At 42.9% G+C, this 20,560-nt stretch overlaps 1 protein-coding gene across 2 annotated transcripts in view; it reads left to right on the forward strand.

The window, feature by feature from the left end:
* The window catches only part of SPRED2 (sprouty related EVH1 domain containing 2), a 66,473-nt gene extending 45,913 nt beyond the window's left edge, over nucleotides 1-20,560 (forward strand). For both annotated transcript variants that reach the window (XM_064446653.1, XM_064446654.1), the window contains exons 5-6: nucleotides 16,519-16,668; nucleotides 17,080-20,560. In XM_064446653.1, the coding sequence (XP_064302723.1) occupies nucleotides 16,519-16,668; nucleotides 17,080-17,730 (801 nt within the window). In that variant the 3' untranslated portion in view covers nucleotides 17,731-20,560. The remainder of the gene's footprint in view (nucleotides 1-16,518; nucleotides 16,669-17,079) is intronic.

Here is a 20,560-nt window from a genome sequence, read left to right on the forward strand (position 1 = left end):
GGCTGTAATCTTGTGTGGCTTAATGGAGGATCTTTTTCTTGTACCAGAAGGTGGGTTTTTTTTGTTTCTAAAGGAATGAATTATCTGCAGCTGTGGCTGCGTGAGCATTTGCTTGGGAAGCATCACTGGTGTCAGTAGCCTTATCTCCTCCCATCACTGTAACTTGGAGTGCCAAGACAATGACTTGGGCAGCACTACCTTGCCCCATCCCTACAGCATACACTCCCTATCCATCGTTCTGAAGCATGGGTTATATCTTTAAAAACAGTACTTTACCATCTAATAATCTTCCTGTAAATTAGACCTACAGCAACTAGACAAATTGATACAAATCCCTGTTCTGAAATTCATACCTGACCGGGCAGAAAGCAAAAGTATGTAGAAATAAATGTCACTGACTTGAGGGGAAAATGCTTATTTCTAAAATGAAATCTCCATTTAGAAGTTTTAACAATACATAGTTGTGTTTCTTTAATTCCAGATTCTCAGTAGAGCCCATAAATGTTTTCCATATGTTAGCAAATAAATTTCTCCTGTCTTGTACATTATAAATCGTCCTCTCAAGAGATGCAATCTGAGTAAGACTAGCCATCCGTTCTGTCTCCGTTGGGGGAAACATTGTCATTGCAACAGTCTGAGATTGTTCTGTTTGTCTTCATCCATCCAGCCTGCATCTTCAGCCTTGCTTAATTAACATTCATTTCAGAAATAATGTTCAATAAGGACTGAATATATTCTGTAGTTCCTCAGCCACAGAGTTTGCTGTATAATTGAGTTCTTGTGCAAATTTTTCTCCTTAATCTACACTTTTACTTTCAATTATAGATAATAATCCCACATGACCATGAAGTGAAAAATGTGAATTGAGTCCAAGGAAAGAAAGGTCAATATCTTCCAGAGTCTGCAGAGTGCCTGAAATGGTCTCTTTTAGCAACCCATCCAAAAAAGCAGAGGTGTTTGTTCAAAACCTTATGACCAGTTGAGCTGAAACACCACTCGTGTGTTTTTCAAATACATCCACAGCCTTGTTCCTGCTTTAGCACTACAGAAAAGACACCCGCTGGCCAGAGAAGCAACAGCTCCCATGTTAGGTCTGGTTTGTGAACTTAAAAAGACTGCAGTCCCCTTCTGGATTAACAGGAACATAAGGGAGAAAACAACAAAACTCAACCTTACTAAGTTTTATATGGATGTTACAATCATAGCTGTTTCGTATAATTAATAATAATTTTTTTAGAAAGCCTAGTTTTTGTTCAAAATGAGACTTGCAGAATTTTGCAGGTAGAGCAGGCATGATGTAGAGGTACACGGCTGAGCTACAGGGTTGCATTTCAAGACACCAAGACTCGATCCATTGCTTCTCTTGCTGGCTCCTGGTTAAGACCTTGCATACGTTGGTTCCCCAACTGCAAGATAGGAAAAATACTCTCCTGCTTCACTAAGGTTATGTGGATAGATCTTGCTGCCACGACTGCCACCACTTTTATTCTCGGGCTTCCAGCAGAAGTCTTCAGACTCATATTTTCACCACGAAGTTGCATGTTTGAAGCGATCCTGTGCCCCTCATGCCTTTTTCTCAGCATGAATGCGTACTCCTGTGCTCGGGGATGTTTGAGTTAGGAAGTTTGTCGTGTGGCTTGGATGCCAGTTGTTTAAGAGACAGACACAATTACCCATTCTCCACTGTAGCGGTGCAGATTGTGGCAGATGTTAATGTTATAGTCCTCCTTGCATCTCTTCTGGTTTCCTAATAAAAAAAACCCACATTTCTCCCTGCTGCCTTTCCATGAAACCTTTTCCCTACTTTCATCTCCCATTTGGGCCTCAAGCGTGTTACAGCCTCACTATTAAAATTTATAAGATTTATGTTAGTTAGATAAACACTAAATCTAATTTTTCTTGCTGGCTTGGTCGTTTCACATTCAGATGGTTCTTTTAAAGAATGACTGTAGCTCTTTTTTCTTCAAAATAGACATGTAGAAACCCAGTCCAATTACTCTTTGGAATATATTTGTAAGTGTGTGATGCTGGAGCATCTCTTGTCCCACCCTTCCATGGAAAACGATGTTGCCGAGAGTAGAGAAGCAGCAAGTTGCAAGATTTATTTCTTTCGCAAGTTGCGCTCAGGGATTAAAGAGCCACCAGAGTCTGCAATTTCCTTTTCCTTAAGGCTAAGCTAGAGTAACAGAAAGGAAAAATGCCTTTTGGAGGAGCAGAGCTCTGTACGGGGGTGGTGGGGTGTGGTGCTTAGGTTGTCACCGTGAGCAAATCCACCTTGTTTGCTCTGTGAGGCTGAGCAAAGCGATTAGGGGATTGCCACAGTGACAGGACTAGATGGCCTTACCTATATTATTCTCCCTGCTCAGCAGCCAGCTGTACTGTGCATGTAGGGCCAAAGGGTTCATTGCTGCTAGCCACATCCTCTGATGTCTGGATTTTGGGCTTGCATTGTAAACCACAGCTATTTAATTCAGATTTTAAAAGAAAAAAAAGTACTTGCCAAGAAGAGAGAAATTCACACGCAGAAACCAGCAGGCTTAAATCCTTCCCTCAAAAAAGAAAAAACAACAAAAAAAAAAGCCTTTCCTGGCTTTGAGCAATGAACTGGACTGAGATTTATTAATAATTTTTAGAGTTGAGTCTCTCAAGTTATGCACAGTGCTCTGGGCATCCCCATCCTACACTTGAACAGTCAGTGCAGCACCAACTTAGCAATCGCTTGTCATGTCTGAACATGGCTTTCGCGCTTCGCACTTCAGTCCTGTGAAATCTGCCTTGATTTGTTCCAGCATACTGACTACCAAGGTAGTCCTGGACTCTGAAGTAATTGGTTTATCTGTAGCTTAATTATTTTTTTCTTCCTCCCATTAATACCAGAGTATACCAGCTTCTCAGGGGAATTCTTCCTGTTTTTATGCCAGGGGTCAGGAGGCAGGAGAGATGACACTAGAACAGTGAAAAGTTCATGACTATCCAGCTATTTTAAGGCTAGCTTTCCTCTTATGCCTTTTTTTCCCCTGCCTTTCTACAGGTTAACTTTGCCCACAACAAATTCATGTCACTCAATGGGAATGGACACCAACGCTCAAGAGAGATTTTTCAGTAGGGAAAGTCAAGTGGAAATTTTTCTCTGGCTGTCAGGTTTTTTTATGGTGTTGTGCTTCTCCCTTTCCTTCAGGACCTCCTGTTTCTTTTAAGTGATGCTGGAAATCAACCCATTTATTTTCTTACTCTTTCTACCGCTACAAGCAAGCTATACTGACTCTGGCAATTTAATACGATTGTCACTGAGAAGGAGGCATCGCTGCTGTGATCTGGGGTGGCAGCTGCGCTTTTCTTCAAGTCCTTCAAAACCGCAGGGGCAATTACTATCTACTTCAGCCTATGATTGTCCTTGCTTACTCGCAGCCTGCGGTCTGGACAGACAGAAGTACAAAAATTACTGTGGTGTGGGGGTACTGAGCATATAAGATCTATTCTTCTGTGTATAACAGATTCACGAGATATCAATCAAGTGAAGAGCTAAGGGGAACTGATAGGAGAGAGAACTGTGGTGTAGATTTGAAGCTTTATTTGCTTGCTTTGAAAGAAAGGAGGGGGAAGTAGAGGGCTTGCACAATTTATGTATTCCTTTATTGTATTTATTACTTTTTTTCCTTCTGGGTCAATCTCTGGTGGGCAAAGCAGGCTTTTCTTGATACACTGAAGTTCAGTTACTTTGGCAACATTTCAGTCTAAGACTTCAAAACAATAAAACTTTTTCTTTCTTAAACCAAACTCTATCAGCCTGGTTATTTTACCACACGCACAATCTTCAAATTCCTAAGTCCCTGGCAAGGACGGGATCACCCAACCAGTACTTCAGTGCTTCCCTAGGGTCCGGCAGTTGCCGCTGTGCTGGCGGGGAGATGATGGGAATGTGCTTGGAAATTGGGTTGGTCACATGCACCTGCGTACACTTTGTGGAGGAAGCCGAAAAGTGTTTGCTGTCAGAAAACCAGACCCAAAAGAAAGGATGTAATTTCCCCATTTCTCCCGTTCCCCCTACGTTAGCAGCCAAAATAGGGGAAGCAGTCCTTTTCTGCAAATATCAGCCTACTGACAGCTTGGTGTGTTTGGGGTGTCTGCGTGAACAAGGCGAGGAGCATCTTTTGTTTGGTAACAAATTATTAAGCAGAAAATATCTGTATTGCTACCAGATATTCCAAGTCTCACTGTCGTGTATTTTTTATGTTGCTAATTATAGTAGCGACTTGGATGTATTCAGCTACTTTGCTGAGGGTAAGCAATTTCTCTTGTCACAATTCTTCCTCACAAGACTGTTTTTATAGTGTATTTTCTGGCTCTGTACCGTTCCCACATAGACACAAGAGTTGGTCCTGCGCTGGGATTGGGATATATCCTGCAGGAAACTGAAATTTGATCTTCTGCTGTGATGGAAGTTTCCTTATAGCTGTATCTTGCCAGAACTTGTAAGTGTTGTAATTTGCGCACCAGTTAAGTATTGAGTTTTGTTCAGTTTGCCCCAGCAGTTTAAAGGGAGATTTTTGTCGGGTTTTTTTGTTTCTTTTTCTTTAATGCCCATTTTCCCCTTTCCCTGTGCTTAAATGATTATATGGTGGCATATTTTAGTGTGCCAGCTCTTTCAGTTTTATACTCTATTTAATTATTTTGTTATGTGTAACCAGACTTGCATTCATTTAAGTGATCTTCAGATTACTGAAAGCCTGTTTTCTTGTAATGTGCAGTCACCTGAAGCTTCAGGATGAGAAGGGTCACCAGCAAACCTCCATACAGGATTCTTTGTCCAAAGGTGAATTGACCAGTGCCTCCCTAGCTGTAGTTTCTAGCTGATTAATTTGTGATCTGCGTGTGTTGTAGCACCATTTCACACTTGAAGTCAGATAGCTGCATGCTTGTCTTCCGAAAAAAATAATTTGGCTGTGTAGTAATGTACTTAAACTATGTGATGAGTTAAAGTGTGAAGCTGTTTATGAGCCTGTTCCCTTTTAATTCAGCTGGAGCTGAATGCTTTTAGTGCATTTGTGTGCTTAAGGCACAAATGTGTCAGAAACAAAACATAGCCAAGATGAAATTGCTCTTTCTTAACATACAGCAAAATGGAGGGGGAAGAGATTTTTTTTCTTTACTTTTTTTTAAAGGATTTTTTTTTTAACCTGGATCAGCTTAGTAGTTGGACTTAGCATGTGGCCCCACAGGCAACAGCAGCAGCCCAGATAAAGGCGGGATGCAGGGGCTAAGCGTCCAGAGGTAGAGCCCAAATTGCTGGCTGCCAACAAAGCCATCCCTGGGACCCCTTGCTGAAGGTGGGATTTTCTGTTTCTCCCCAAAGCAGCCACTGTGGTCCTTGCTGTTTCCCTTGCATAGCTCTGATCCCTTGCCCTCAGTCAGCCAGGAGGAGTGTTCGCAAGTACAGCTCGTCTTTTCCGTGTTTGCAGCACGGCGGTTTTGCCTACCTCAGCTTGTCAATGGAGCTTCACAGGCTGGGTTTGTGATCTTCTCATTTTGGCCTTGCTTTTGTTCAGCTGTGGTTCCCCAGGCATTTCTTCAGCATTATGTAAGGGGGACCTGATTTGAGGCAAGATGTCTGTGAAAAGCATGTTATTTTGCAGCCAGCTCAGTTCCCCCCCACCTTGCTTTTGCAGCCCAGCCGTGCCAAAAGCGGAGCTGGCGTGGGGGAGCAGAAATGAGGTTGCAGGGGTTATTTTAGCACCATGTGTGAAACCACAGTCGAGGATGCAACTGGACTGATGTGTCCTCAGCCTCAGCTGCTGAGAGCCACCGGAGCGGAGAGGAGCTCCTGCTGTCCCCCTTTTACCAGCATAGCTGACCCCGTGCTGAGCCAGCCTGGGGAAGTGAACCAAAAGCTAGCCCTATAAAAGAAAGTGAATACTCTTCCGGTGGTTTAGCTCCTCGAGCCAGCTCGCTGTAGGGCTGGAGAAGCAGAAGTGCTGGCTCAAGGGAAACTGTAAGAGTGATCGGCTAAGCGGGCGGCAAAAAATGTCCGCCACCCTGCTAATATTCATCGTGCTGCATGAAATTCGCCGCATACCCCTGGCCATGGATACACCACCTTCTGCAAGACAGCTTCACTGCAGACCTTAGCTGTGCTTGTGCCAATGGTACAAATAAGGTGGTTCCTGCACACGTGGCTGAGCCTGGCTTAGTATTAATGTCATTTTCCTCCTTCATGTTGCCACTGCCAAATTCATCCTTTGATGGAGACAAGGAGACGACAGGATAGCTGAGGCAGTGTTCATGTTGCCACTGCCAAATTCATCCTTTGATGGAGACAAGAAGGAGACGACAGGATAGCTGAGGCAGTGTTGATGGGTGTGTGTTTTGGCCAGATGTTATGACCTTGCCTTGAAATACATAATTGATATTACTATAGTTTGCCATTAGGCTCCTTCTTTAATCTGGGCTATGCAGTTAGCCTTTGAAGTGTATAGTTCTTGTTTGGCCGCAGGGTGCTTGAAAATTTTGCAAATACAGAAAATTGCCTTTTCTGTTACTTTAATATGCAACCTAAGGAAGTTGCTTTCAGCAAGCAGCTATATTTGTAAGCTGCAATCTCTCCTGCTGCTGTGTTTGAACAAAACGCTTTGTCCCAGAGCACCTGTGGTAGGAGGCACCGGGGATGTTGGCTGGATTTGGGCTGTCTTGCCTGGCCCTGGGCACCACCTCTGAAGGTGACAGGCAGAGCGGAGCCTGTGCGGGGTGTAAACACAGTTAGAAAGAGGCAGCCTTGGCTGGGGGACAGAGCAATGATTGACAACTTCCCGCGCTGCGGTAGAAAGGATTAGGGAATTGCCACCCAGCATGAAACCCAGCAGTGCTGGTGGAGCTGGAGGGATGCGGGCCTGGAACGGGCAAACCTTGCTTGGCCCCAGCCTCTCTGCATAATTTAGAGGGGTAAAGCTTTTGGCTCCTGGTGCAGCACTGGAGCATCCATCTTGGCAGTGACATGAAGGGGACTGAGTCAGAACTGCAGGGCAAATGACCATGTTGCCCTGCTCTTCATGAAAGAGCCTATAATTTCCACGTGCTGTTTAAACACTGGCAAATCTGGTTGGAATTTCTTGACTCATGTAACAGGTAGAAAGGGGGGGGGGGGGGGGGGGTGAGGGAACCACAGAGCTCAAGCCTCTTGGAGTGTGTACCTAACTTTTGCTAGTTTAACCATAATTTGGTTGCATCCTTGCAAATAGGTTTTTTGTTTGTTTGGGGTTTCTTTATTTGGAGAGTTTGGAAAGGAAAAGGAGGAGTTTGGTAAAGCTAAATAATGAAATGTGCTTTTACATAAGGCTTCAAGAATGATTTTCCTTTAAAGTGGTGGGATCCCCCTTTCACCCCTTTCAAAAAAAACCCCAAACCTCTTACTGACAAAATACCTCAGGATGGTACTCCCCCTCACCCCCAGGAATGTGTTTGGTAGTAACTCAGGATGAACAATAGAATATATGATACATGAGTTCAGGGAGCTCAAAATGGACCTCTGCCCAGCACAGAAATGCATTATAAACAACTGCATCTAAATAGCCCTGTTTCCTTCCCTCACCTGCCTAATGTGTTTTGCCAAGGGTCTGCTTGCCACATCTCATAAATATTTTATGAAAATTAAATCAAAAGTGATTATAGGAAGCAGTTCATCTGTCTCTGGTTCTGTCTGCAAAAGGAGAAGGAAAGGCAGAAGTAAATAAGTACTGTTGCATTTTTAAGTGGAGCCTGACATATTTGCAGTGCATGTGAAGAGGGTATTTTAAAAGTTTGCATCAGCTGTTGGATTCTATTTTAGTGATGAATTCCAGCTAAAATAACATGGATGCTCGTAACTGTGTGAATAAATGACCCCTAACTGACTTCTTAAAATATCGTATCAGTCTGCTGTGGGAAGTTTGCATTTAACTGGTTTTTCCCCCTCCATTTGTAACCTGCTATATTACATAGGAGGAGCACGCTGCTGAATTTAAAGGCTGAAGTGTTGAATTTCTACATAGCAGAGATATTAATGATGGATTAGGTGCACTGATTCTTTTAGCTTAGCTAATCAAATTTTCATTAGCATTTTTCTCCTCCCCCCTGCTTGGAAATTTCTGTATTGAAGAGCTGCAGTTCAGTGGTGAGTTATGTGGAGCCATCTGTTCTCGGCTGCACTCAGCAGCAGCGCAGGCTCTTGCCATCCCCTGTGTGTGTCCAGAGTTCAACACCCTCTGGCTGAGCTTTGCTTCTTTATTTCCTAGCATCCCTACCCATCTTCCAAAAGGAAAGCTTTTCGGCAGCATTGGATGTGCACAGTTCCCTGTTAGCACCTTAAAATTAGGAGCTAGTGCTTTAAAAATTAATTGCAGCTATGCTGATGACAAGTGGGTCAAAAACAGAAGACTTTAAAGAGGAGGTGGCACCCACGTCCCTCTGCACACACCCCTGTCTCTGCCCCCTGCTTTGCCTGGAGACCCTCCTGTGCCATCGGGGCACAAGCCTGTACAGGTGGTCAGCTGGGGTCAGGGAGCTGATACGAAAATTATTTTGGGCTGGTTTCCTATGGTTCTCCACCCAAGCATGTGGACAGAGCAGGTGATGAGACTGGTGGGAGGAGGAAGCAGGGACCGTCACCTCCCCATAGTCGCACAGACCTCGGTGGCCATCTCTCATGGCCTTAGCAGGGGACAGCTGTGGTAATGTGGCTAATATTACTTGTTAGAGGAGGGAGGCTTTGCTAATCTTTGCAGAGCTGTATGAACACAAATATTGGGCAGCTGATCCTCCCAACAATGCCGTAATCTACACCAAGATGTCATTTCCAAGGCATAAACAGATTAACAGAGCCCTTTATGCAAAAAGAAAAAGCCTGTCTCTGTCCCTAGGTGGTTTTAAGCAAGTGGTTGGTTTAAACAGTTCTCACCTTTAGGAAAAAAGATGCCACTGAAGCGATGTAGCTCATCTCAGCATGGAGAAACCCAATCAGGCCACAGCAAGGGGGAGTTACAGGAATGAAGAAGGAAATGTAGGAGTCCTGGAAAGGAGAGGGTCTCCAGATTGGTGAGGACATGAGCGCCTCATGGGTAGGCAGAGCCGTCCCACTCTTACCACTGTGCTGTGGGATTGCTGTGCTGCCTGCGGAGCAGCCCCAGTAACTGGGGCTTGTGGTTTGGGTTTTTTTCCCCCTTACAACATGCTGGTTTTCCTTTGTGAGTACCTGATGCACAGACTTTTCCTTCCATTGAAGTGGTGCTCTAGCCCAGTGGTGCAGTAAGGGCAAGGCGAGGGGTATCATGTGGGAAGGAAATGCTGTGTGGACCCTCTCACAGCCTCTGGTCCTGGGCTGAGTCTGAGCAAAATGGGGTACTGTCTCCAGCCCTCCTCTGAGTTTTGCAGGCATTTCTCTTTTTATCTGTTCAAATGCCTGTGTTTGCATAGATGCGTCTGACGCCTCATAACACTGGCAAGTAGTAAAACAGGAAAATCTCACTGAGGTTTCCCCCTTACCACATCTGAGTGTTTGTCACATCATTTAGCCATGTCTGATTCTCATATATTCTTTTTACTCCTTGAAGCGAGCCATGACGCCACATCTGTGGTCCGTGCAGAACTGACCAATGATGCCAGAATCGGGTTTAGCATTAGTTTAACGGAGATGATCTTGTGCACCGAATCCTTGTAAATGTTCTGTAAGTTTTGCTGACTTAAGGCAGCACAGCCACCAGCATCTTTCTGGCACTAAAAGCTATAACTACAAAAAAAAAAAAAAAAAAGCAGTAAAACTAGCTAGCTTTCTGCACTTTATATTAGTATTTGTGTAAGAGATGACTAGGAAAGAGTCCAAACATTTGAGAAATTATAGTCATGTTCTGGTTATAGAAAAATCTGAATCCATGCTTATTGTAATGGTTGTATACAGCCAGTTTGTCTTTGAACTGTACTGGAATATGATCTAACATGAAGCTTTTCCTTCAGCCTTTGCTAGGGAATAGAACTAGATTCAGCTCCAGTGGTCCTCAGTGGATGAGTGTGTCACAACATCTACAAAAATGTATGGAACTGATTTTCTTCAATACAACTTTTGTCTTGTCTTCAGTGATAGGAAACAAACAGAAATTTGACAAAGGCATTTTCTTCCGTGGCTTTACCTTGTCATGAAAAATTAAAAGCTTGTGCTCAGGAGACAGGAGTCTCAAATCTTAAAAGATTTTTCACACTGAACGTTTTTCCTAATACTTAGATAATCTAAGCCCCCTTTGAAGTGGGCTGTCCTGAGTATACGGGGCACACTTAGGGTGGATGGAAAATGTCAACTGTTTCCTTTTCTAGTTTTCTTGAATAGAAAGAAAAATGTGTTTTGAGACAAAAATTAGGACTTTTGCTGTTCCCCTCTCTGTGAAATTCAAAAGTGCTATATCTCTTTAGGCTTAAAAAAAAGAAGCTGGAGGGGAAAGGAAGTACTTGTTCTGGCAAGATTAAGCTGAGGGAGTTCTTGGAGACTGTATTTTATCTTAATTTCTTTGGAAAGGTGGAAGTTTCTTTGCCATGCATCCGAAATAACTCTCAGACTTCCTCTTTGTGAAGTTCATAAGCAGCGGAGGCTCTGCAGATAAACTTCAGATTGGTGCTTAGCTCAGTATTGCTCGCTTGCTGTACCGTTTCACCAACTTTATCATTTTTCCTTTCTGTATTGATAGCATAGCTGTGTTTTCCCTTATTGCAGCAAATGAAAGAGCCAAGTGAAGAAGAGCTGGCTTGTGCCAGGGCTCCCAAGGGATCGCACCTAGGCAGGGCACACAAAGGGCTCTGGTTGCCTCCAGGAGCTCATCGTGCAGCCTTAAGCCGGAGGTGGTCAGGCTACTGCCTGGGGGAGGATGTAGCTTGCTGGCTGTCATTTTTCCAGGCTCATCTTCAGGCTGTGAGTTGGTAAGGGAGCTGGGTTTCCTGTCCTGGGGATGGCGAGGATGTCTTCTCAGATGACGAGATGGCGATGGGCTCTTCTTTAATGTGTCCAGGCTTCCCGAAGTGAACACAAGAGCCTCTGCAAGGAGGTTTGGCTGTTGCAGAAGGCTGCCGTGGTAAAGATGAGACCTTGAGCCCCCACCAAGTTCTGTATTTCTGTGCTGCGTGCTGACAGTCCCCCTCAGATATGGGTGATGCAGTGAGCGAGCTTGCCCAGCAGTGTGAAGTGAGCAAAGCGGAGCATGGCAGTAGAGAGCTGGTCATCTTATAGAGGGCTTGTGCTTTGCAAAGGCCAGGCTGACATGGGTTTTTGATTCCTTTAGGACCATTACTTGTGAAACTACTTGTTTATCATCATGATACTTCTACTCCCCCTTGTCCTCCCCACCTCATGAAACCATTGAAATCCTGGAGGGAAAAAAAAATCATCTTGTCTTGCTTGACACACAATTATTTTTGACAGCAAACTTGCGAATGCTTTAGCTGGCTGAGAGCACTTCTGGAAGTTACAAGTGACAGAGCTCCATAATTTCCCCCCGAGCAATCGATTTCTGACAAGCTGCCACAGATTGTATTGCTTCATAATTCTGAGATAATCTTTCTTCTTTTTTGTAGTCACCCTTGGATGTTGCATCACACGGGGTGAAACTATTCTGTAAAGCCATTAGTGGCAAGGTGGTCAGTCCAGTTCAGGAGCAGGAGCAGGCTTCTTTTTCTCATTGGTTTTTATGATAGATACTTATCTCAGAATATTACTTAGGCACCTGATTAGCCAGCCGTTCTTGTGTAACAAATCCATTTCAATGAGAAGTAAACAGCAGTAAATCATTACCATAATCTTCTTTACTAATGATTAGGTTTTTTTAATTTAATGAGTCACCTCTGAAAGTCTGAGGGGGAAAGAAGGACACTTGGTTTTTTTTAAATGATCACAGTGCAATCATTTGCATGTAGAAGCCCAGTGTTGTTTCTCAGAGCAGCCATATCAAACATGCAGTATGTGTGCTCGCTCAGATACATACAGCTCGCTTGCAAAAGGAAATGTGTTGTATGGGTTTTATAAAATTTCTACTACGGTCATGATTAATGATTTTGTTATCCAAGCAGTGAAACCACAAGACTTCACGATCGCCATAGCAATCACAAAGCTCTAGTATATGCTGCACAAATTTCTTTAATTGAGCATTTGAGAGCATGTTGAAACAGAGTTTCTTACCGGACTCCCTGTTCCAGCAACTTTAGTTTTGGGTTCATTTCTCTTATGTGGCTACTGGGCATGTTTTCAATAGTTTCCCCTCAAAAACAAATACTGGAGCTGGACTGGTTTCAACAGGCTTTAGAGGAAGACAGTGTTTCTCTGACAGACTGGTGGCTCGATGGTTTGGGACATGTTTTTTTATCGGTGAAATAGGCTGGCTCTGGAGACCACATCCTTTCTGGATGTATTCCTGTAGGCAAGCGTGTTGTATTTGGGTGACCTGCAACTCATGTCTCCTCCCTCCACCATCCTTCCCAAAATCTTCACTGCTATGCTGGTAGTAGAAAATCCCAGCCAAGACCCAGTCTTGTTGTGGAGACAGAAGTTGCTCCCTGCTTCCAGCACTGATAAGGTTTTGCCATCATGTGTTCGTAGAGCCACTTGGCTGAAGATGAGAATGCCTTTTCTTTGAGAACGTGCCTGATTTTCACCGGTCACCAAGTCCAGGTTCAGTCCCAGAGGAGTGGTAACTGAGAGAACGGTACGCTTTTGAAGGCCTGAGCATCACTGTGCCTTTGATCCTCGGTCACTTACTCTCTTCAGAGGGTTTCCATATGGCTTCTTGAACCATGTTTTAACTGTGGGCTCTGTCAGAAGTACCTCCTCTGTCTGAGCCGTATCTGAGCCTCTTCCAGCGGATACCTCACGATCTTTTCTTCTGCAGGATACCAGAAGAATAGTCTCTTCCTACTCATGTTCCCATGGGACTCACGATTCAGTAGACTACTCTTCCTGTCTTTGTGGTCCCTTCCAGCATCTCTTATCCAGGGTGGAAAGACCCAGGCTATTTAGTTAGCTGTTGTCAAGAAGCTGTCCCATGCCCTCAGTTGTCCTGACCATGCTCTGTGAGCTTGCCATGGTGGAAATACCCTTATTGACACAGGATGGAGGGGGGGGCCAGAACCACAGAGATTGGGGTAGCACAGCAGATGCATGGAATGTCTTGATGATCTTTGTTGATGCTGCTCTTTTTGCTTGTTTGGTTTTAGTCTGTTGCTGAGCCACCAAGCTGACACTGTCACTGTCTGTTTTAACCCCAAGACCTCTTTCCTGAGCAGCGATGGCTAGCTCAGAGTGCATCATTGTACATATCAGATCAAGGTGTTTCTGTGACTTTGCACTTTAGGGGTAACTTTTTTTTTTTACATTCAATCTCTCAGCATTATGAGATTCTTAAGCAAGTTTTCAGGGTCAGTTTTCATTTTTACTCGCTTGAGTTAAGTTTCATCAGAAAACTGTGTCATCTTGTTCATCTCTGTCTTCAGATCACTGATGAGTATGCGCACCAGTACTGGTGAGGGTGAGGAGCCTGTGGGATTCACTGGTGATCTGCTTGGAAGGAGGGTGTTTTCTACCTTTTTTTCCCCCATCTTCAAACCATTTATTCCTACATGTCAAGCGACTTCTCTCTTCTCCTACAGAAGTTTGAAGCTTTGATGGGGGACCTTGTTGGAAAGTAGCAGTGCTTACCCCAGCCAATGGTCAGCAAGGTAACCCTGCAGACACCACGTTTGTCAACCAGTTGCCTTTAGTGTCACCAACTAGGAAGCAGCATGAACTTTTTTATGGATGAGTGAGCAGAGACCTAGTCTCTGATAGCCTGCTTTCTCCCTTTCTGGACGCTTAGACTAAGTGTTTGTGTTGGCAAACTGCCCCTCTAATCTGAGGACATTGAACGTGAAAATGCAGCAATTTTTAATAAGGTGAAAGTAAAGGCCAGAGCTGCAGCCTCTGTGGTATGCTGCAAACAGGTTTTGTAGCCATGTCAACACATGTGGAGGAGAGGCTCAGTTGCCCTGCCGGGTCTGAAGGAGAATAAGGTGTGGAGCAAGGCAAGGGTAGATAAGAATCGGGCAAGATAAAAATCACTACAGCCTCTTTTCCAATCGCCTATTGCAGAAATACTGCCTTCCCCAAGAGGCAGCAAAGAGCACGCTGCTTGGAGGGCCGGTTATAGCTCCCAGCTGCCCTGCTGAGATTATCAAGCAGTTATATCCAGTTTGGGATTTTTATTTTCATCTAGGAGGGTGAGGGAATTGCGGGCCAGGATGTGCAACCTCCTCCAGTTGGGTAATTTTCCCAGGCCTCGTTATTTTGACCATGAGCACTCATGATGTTTTCAGAGTGTATCCACGAAAGGCTTGTCCCAGCAGGGCTCAGCCACAGTTCCAGTGAAACTGAAGGGTCCTACTGGCTGGTACAGCACCATGTTAAGGCCCTGCCTCCTTTTTGGTTCATGCCAGTCAAAGTTTAACTTTGAGAGCATGCTGCAGTCTGAGACTGCCCGGACTATGGGGTGTGTGCCTTTCTGTTGTTCTGAGAAGCTTAAATTACAGCCTGGCATCTGAGTCTGCAAAAAGGCACTTGTATGAGGTGGCTGTTGTAATCAAATCCTAACTCTTCTCAGGTTTTCCAAATAGGTTGAAAGCTTAATGTTATTATGAAGTGCTTGCATGTAGAAGCTGCTTGTTTTCTTTTCAAATGTCCCCAAAATGTGCTAGATATTGTAGGACCTAAAGTTACAGACACAGGAACTAGCTTTGAAGGGTGTAAACCCCAGATTTGAAGTGCCTTTGTCGAATAAGTTCTGAAGACTGGACTGATGAAATCACTTCTTAAAAAGAGGCTGAATATCAGTGCAGTTACATTTTAGAGGTGGTGTTAACTATCTTAAGAGTTGTTCTGCTTCTAGGTAGTTGTTTAACAAAAAAAAAAAAAAGGCCACCAAAACAATCACATGCATTAAAAGCCTATTCCTAATAGGTGGGTCAGCCATTTAAAATTCATCCTGCTTGTTGTACCTCTCAGATAACCCGGCCTGGCTTTACGTCACACTGCAAACAGATCTGTATATTTGCTTTCAACAAAGTAAGGTGGGATTTCAGTGCTTTTAAGTGCTATACTGGTTAAAGAGGATCAACCTCTATTTTGTGTTGTAATGCTTTAAGGTGTGCTCACATTTGCACAGAGCCTTGCAGAGCGTTGTTTTCAGAATAAACAAATATCCACAACGAGCGTTCTTGTATTCTTAGAGTAAGAGACGTGTCTAGTTAGATTCATTGGAAAATAATATTTAGAGAGCGCATTCTTGACAAGGAGAGAAGGTTTTTCAGGTAAAACCAGTCTTCTCCCACTACCAATACAAGTGTTGTGGCAAATCGAAACTTTTCCCTTGGACTCGTCTTAGGTGCAGCACAGCTTGTTAATTGGAGAGGGATGGATATTTTTCTTAGTTCAAAGCACCAGTATTTTAGGCACGTGCAGTGTTACAGTTCTGATTGTTGTGCATGGAGGCTCTTTTTCCTGCTCTTGATCTGTCAGTACATTTAACAGCTGTCCTCTGATATTCATGGTAATATGAAAAACCCCAACTGATCTGTGAAAAGAATTAATGGGCAAAATCCTGAATGTCTAGAAATTGTATGGAAACTGCTTTATCCAAGGAAGGGCTATGGAGAGAGGATGGCTAAGACTGGTCCACCACTGTGTATTTCTCCAGGAGGAGAAATACGTATGTTAAGAAGCTGCAGGTATTGGCAACAGCATGTTATTGCATGATATTTCACCCTTTCATGATCGTTGCTGTATAATGATGTAACTAATTAACCCAAAGAAAGCACTCGCCATGAGCCAGGAATGTATAAAAACACAAGTAGCATTCATTGCACATTAGAGATTAGTGACAAAATGAGGAAAAAAAAAACCCTGAAGTTTTTAAAGGAAAGCTGATTATTCACGTAGCCCATGATGAACTGGAATTTGGTGAGTGTTTGGAGAAGAACGTGTAAAGGAGTTTTTGGCTTAATGGGATGCCAGCAGGTTAACAAAAATTGCCAGTATTTTTGTAGCCTGGGTAACTAGTGGGGTACAGCCTGGGCACACATATGCTCTGTCTGAGTCTGCCTGCAGGACTTACACAATTGCATCATTTAACAGAACTTAGCTTTGCTCTTCAGAGGTAGCTTCTAGCATGAACACTCATCATCCTTCGATGCCCAGTATAACAAATAACATGCCAAGCAAATTCTAGTGGTGTTGGTGAATATGTCACAGGTAGGCTGTGGCATATTATTTTTCCATGTGTGCGGCGACAGCTTTTATGGCCTGGCAACAGATCTGCCTCTCTTAAGTATTTATGTGAAACTTTATGAAGCTGCCTGCTGTCAGGTGTTACCAGTGTTGCAGGTGTGGATGAGGACAGTGAGTGGCAAAATATCTCTTAATATATTTTAATACTGCGCACAGTAACAGCTGAATGTATGACAATTTTTCTCCCCCCTTTCCATTTAAAACAGAACGCTACAGATAGCTCCTCTAACTCCTCTCAAAAAAGGGAACAGCCTGTGCGAACTCTGGCTTCTCCTGCATCCTGCGAACATCGAAGAATTTGCACTCGTGGACACATTCACGACCATTATAGCTCTGACCACTACCATCTAGAACAAGTAAGGTTTCTTCCTAGTGTTGCCACCTAAAGGGCTGTGTCTGCCGTAGCTAAGACTGGTGTTTGGTTTTCCCCCCACATCCCCGAAAGACTCCCCTCTTCTTTTCTCCCCCTTTCCTTCTCAGTTAGTTTTAAATGCCTTCCAATTATTAAAATAAAAAAAGGGGGAGCCTCCACTGTGATTTAACATGTTACGTTGTACCACATGCACCTACAATGGCCTTGACAGTTGTACTCACTCCTGAGCCAAAGGCTGAAACTCTGTGATGGGTCATGGTGAAGGGTGAACAAAGAAGGAAAGACAAAATTGTTAAATATTGACTTTTCACTAAGCAAGGAGACAGCAACTGCTGATAACAAAGTGAGCTTGTTTATCTTTTCTCCCTCTTCATCTCTATCCCTACTTCCACAGTCAGTACCACGATCCTACCGGCACGTCAACTTCCCAGATGATGATGAGGAGATAGTGCGCATCAATCCTCGGGAAAAGATTTGGATGACCGGATATGAGGACTATCGCCATGCCCCAGCACGAGGAAAGAACTTTGATCCTGATGATATGGACTCCTACGTACGCTTTGCCAAAAGTGAGGCCTCAAAACATGAATACACTTATCCTTATGTAGACAACTCAGACTTTGACCTGGGTGAGGATATCAAGGGTGCTGTGATAAAGACTCAACCTGTCAAATTCAAGCCCAGGCGGAAGGAAGATGGTGAGAGGTCACGGTGCGTGTACTGCAGGGACATGTTCAACCATGAGGAGAACAAACGGGGTCAATGCCAGGATGCTCCAGACCGCGTCAAGACATGCATCCATCGAGTGAGCTGTATGTGGTGCGCAGACACTATGCTCTATCACTGTATGTCCGATCCAGAAGGAGACTATACAGATCCTTGCTCGTGCGACACCAGTGATGAAATGTTTTGCCTCCGGTGGATGGCCCTTATCGCCTTGTCTTTCATTGCTCCATGTATGTGCTGTTACTTGCCGCTTCGGGCTTGTTACCACTGTGGGATCATGTGCAGGTGCTGTGGTGGAAAACACAAAGCTGCTGGATGACTACAGATGTATTCAAAGTGTTACGTTTTTCCTGTAGTTCAAGGAACACGTTGGTTTTGGAGCATTGAGATCACTCATTTTGATGCAGCCACTGTGCCCAACAGCATCCAGAAATCACCAGTTTGGATCACTTTACATTCAGTTGTCTGGGGCTCACACTGCATTGATTTGCTCATCAAGTGTTCTAACTAACTAATCTACAGCATAGACTTTTGTATTATTAATCTGTAATCAAAACAGACTGTCTTGTACATGGGTTTTTTGTTTGGTTTTTTTTTTTTTCGGTTAAAATGAGTTTGAGAAGAACTGCTTTAAATGGTGGTGGATTTTAGAACATCTCCGGGTTGTGTCTGTCTTGCCTTCGCTTGTGTGGTACCATCAGCGTGTTAGCAAGCTTTGGCTTTTCTAGAAATGGGGTGGTGTAGTGAATGAAATCTCACTTGAAAGATATTTTAACTTGCCATCAAGTTATTGTGTCTGTATAGAAGGTGTGCTAGTAACAAACTTGTACCACAACACAGTATTTCTGTCACTGGTTTTCTTTGGGTTTTTTGTTCTGTTTTTCAAAGCCAAACTAGCCATCTAAGCTGCAGTTTCTCTTCTAGAGTCCATCGTCATTTCCTTCAGCAAACATCTTAAATTATTTCTCTGTTCATAAAGCTCTGTGAACAGAAAGCAAGGCTCAGTTACCATAGTCACATAACCATTGAGAATCTGGTAGTTCTGCTTACCTGTAACCATTTCAGACCACTACTTGAAAGGGAAACTTAAATTTTAGTGTTTTCTTTTTTCCCTAAATAACATTGGAAAAATAAAACTGTGTTTTCAGAGTTCTGCCCAGAAGAAAGGGAACTTTTTCATTAGCCAGCCATGTAATGATCTGTGAATAAAACACTAAGGTTCCAGATGAGGAAAATTGTTGTTATGCAAAGAATTGCTAACAATGCAATGTCAAAAGCACTATTATGGCAATTCTGGGGAAATGCTGCATTACGTGTGGATTATATGGAAAAATCATATTTGTTTGGGTTTTTTCTGTATAATACATGAGCATGAGAACATACGCATCCACAGTAGGAAACTACATTTAGCACTCTAAACAGGTATTTGAAATCAAAGCCAGGATGTTAACCACCTCTTCTATTTTCTGACCTGTGATCCCAATCCTCCAGATGCTTACATATGTCTCGACGTATTGCACATGCAACCGGTGTTTCTGTGAGTCTGTGTGTTGGATTAAGCATGTGAGTCTTTGCAGGAGCCAGACCGAAGCATCTCCCTGGCTTTTCTCCTCCCCAGTTCACCACCCAGATTTATCAAGTGGATGCATAAGGTGCATACAGCAGAATAAGATTAATTTTTTTTTTTAATGTCATGTTGTCTTGTGTACAAGGCTTGTAATTAGCTTGGAAAAAGAGTATTTTTCTAATATATTACAAGGAATAGCCAAATAATTTTTATTAAAAAAAAATGATTTAGCGCAGTGAGCTCTAACTAGCATAGTACAATCTGAATACTTTGAGGCAGCTAGGGATTGGCTTGTCAAAGCTGGCACTGCTGTTCCTGCCATAATTTCTTTCTGCAGTAAATTGCCAGTGGGCGCATGTCCTTTCCCTCCCTCTATTGCACATTGACATCAGTCTTAAAAGAGAGGAATTTTTTTTATTTTATTAATTTGCCAAATAAATGTAAAAGGAACACTTGCCATTCTTTCTTGGTGGAATGTCCCAACGGTTCCTCTAAGAGTTAATCACAGCTTTTTAGTCAACCATGTATTAAGTATGCAATGTGCTTATACACTATAGAGTTCGGTAGGCTTAATTCATAGCAGTTGCTGGGGATTTTTTCAGTTGGGAAAAAAAAAGAATGATAGTGGAAAAGGGATGGAGTGTTACACTCTGGGTGATATGTCTGGGTTTGCTGAATGAAACATAAATATTTTGTGCCTAAAAGCAGTTGACAAATCTCTCAATGGTGTCTAGTAAACATCAAGCCAGCCTCGAAAAAAAAAAATTAATGGAACAACCTTTTCCTTTTATTTCTGTTCTCAAAGTTGTTTCATGTAAACAAATATCTGTAAGATCTTCTCTCTTTAAAGCACAACACTACAAAAAGATCTTACAGCTTTTTGTCCGGTCTTGAAGTGCCCCTATTTATTTAAGTAAAGTTAGACATACTCCAAGCCTTCCTGTATGTCTGGAAATAAAGGTGTTTGGTTTTTTAAAAAAAAAAAATCCCTTTTTAAAAATTTTTTTCTTTCCCTCCTCCTTCCTCCCTCTTGTCTTGAGTTTTTGTAATACTTGTAGATTTTGCTGCGTGTGTTATTTGGTTTGTGAAGGCAGTGGTGTAAGGGCACAATGATAGAAATGGGTGTTTTTTTGTAAATATTTCTCCTTAATTTCCACACTGCTGCTGAACAGTGTGTAGCGTTCTCCCAGTCAGCTTTGCAATACTGACATCAATCATTTGAGAGAAATTATTCAGATTTTATTTTTGTATCTGTGGTAACAAAACATTAACCAAATTTTTTTTTCTGTTGTGGAAAGGTTTTTTTGGGTTATTGGTTTTTTTTTTCCAAGCTATTGCTCACGTTAACAAATTAAAGTGCCTGAAGCCTCATCATTATTGTATCTATATACTAAAAGTTAAAACCCTGTTGTATTGATTTTTATAAGCCTTTTTACCTCTGTGTAAAAAAAAATATATATACAAGTGTATGATGTACATTTTAGTTCTTAACTTCTTTTTTTATTGTTTCTAATATGTATGATCAGTGTAGCTATTGCTTTAAAATGTACCATGTAAATATAAATACATCATATCAAAATGA

The sequence above is a fragment of the Phalacrocorax carbo genome, chromosome 3 (genome assembly GCF_963921805.1).
Source record: "Phalacrocorax carbo chromosome 3, bPhaCar2.1, whole genome shotgun sequence".
In the NCBI taxonomy this organism is placed as follows: domain Eukaryota; kingdom Metazoa; phylum Chordata; class Aves; order Suliformes; family Phalacrocoracidae; genus Phalacrocorax; species Phalacrocorax carbo.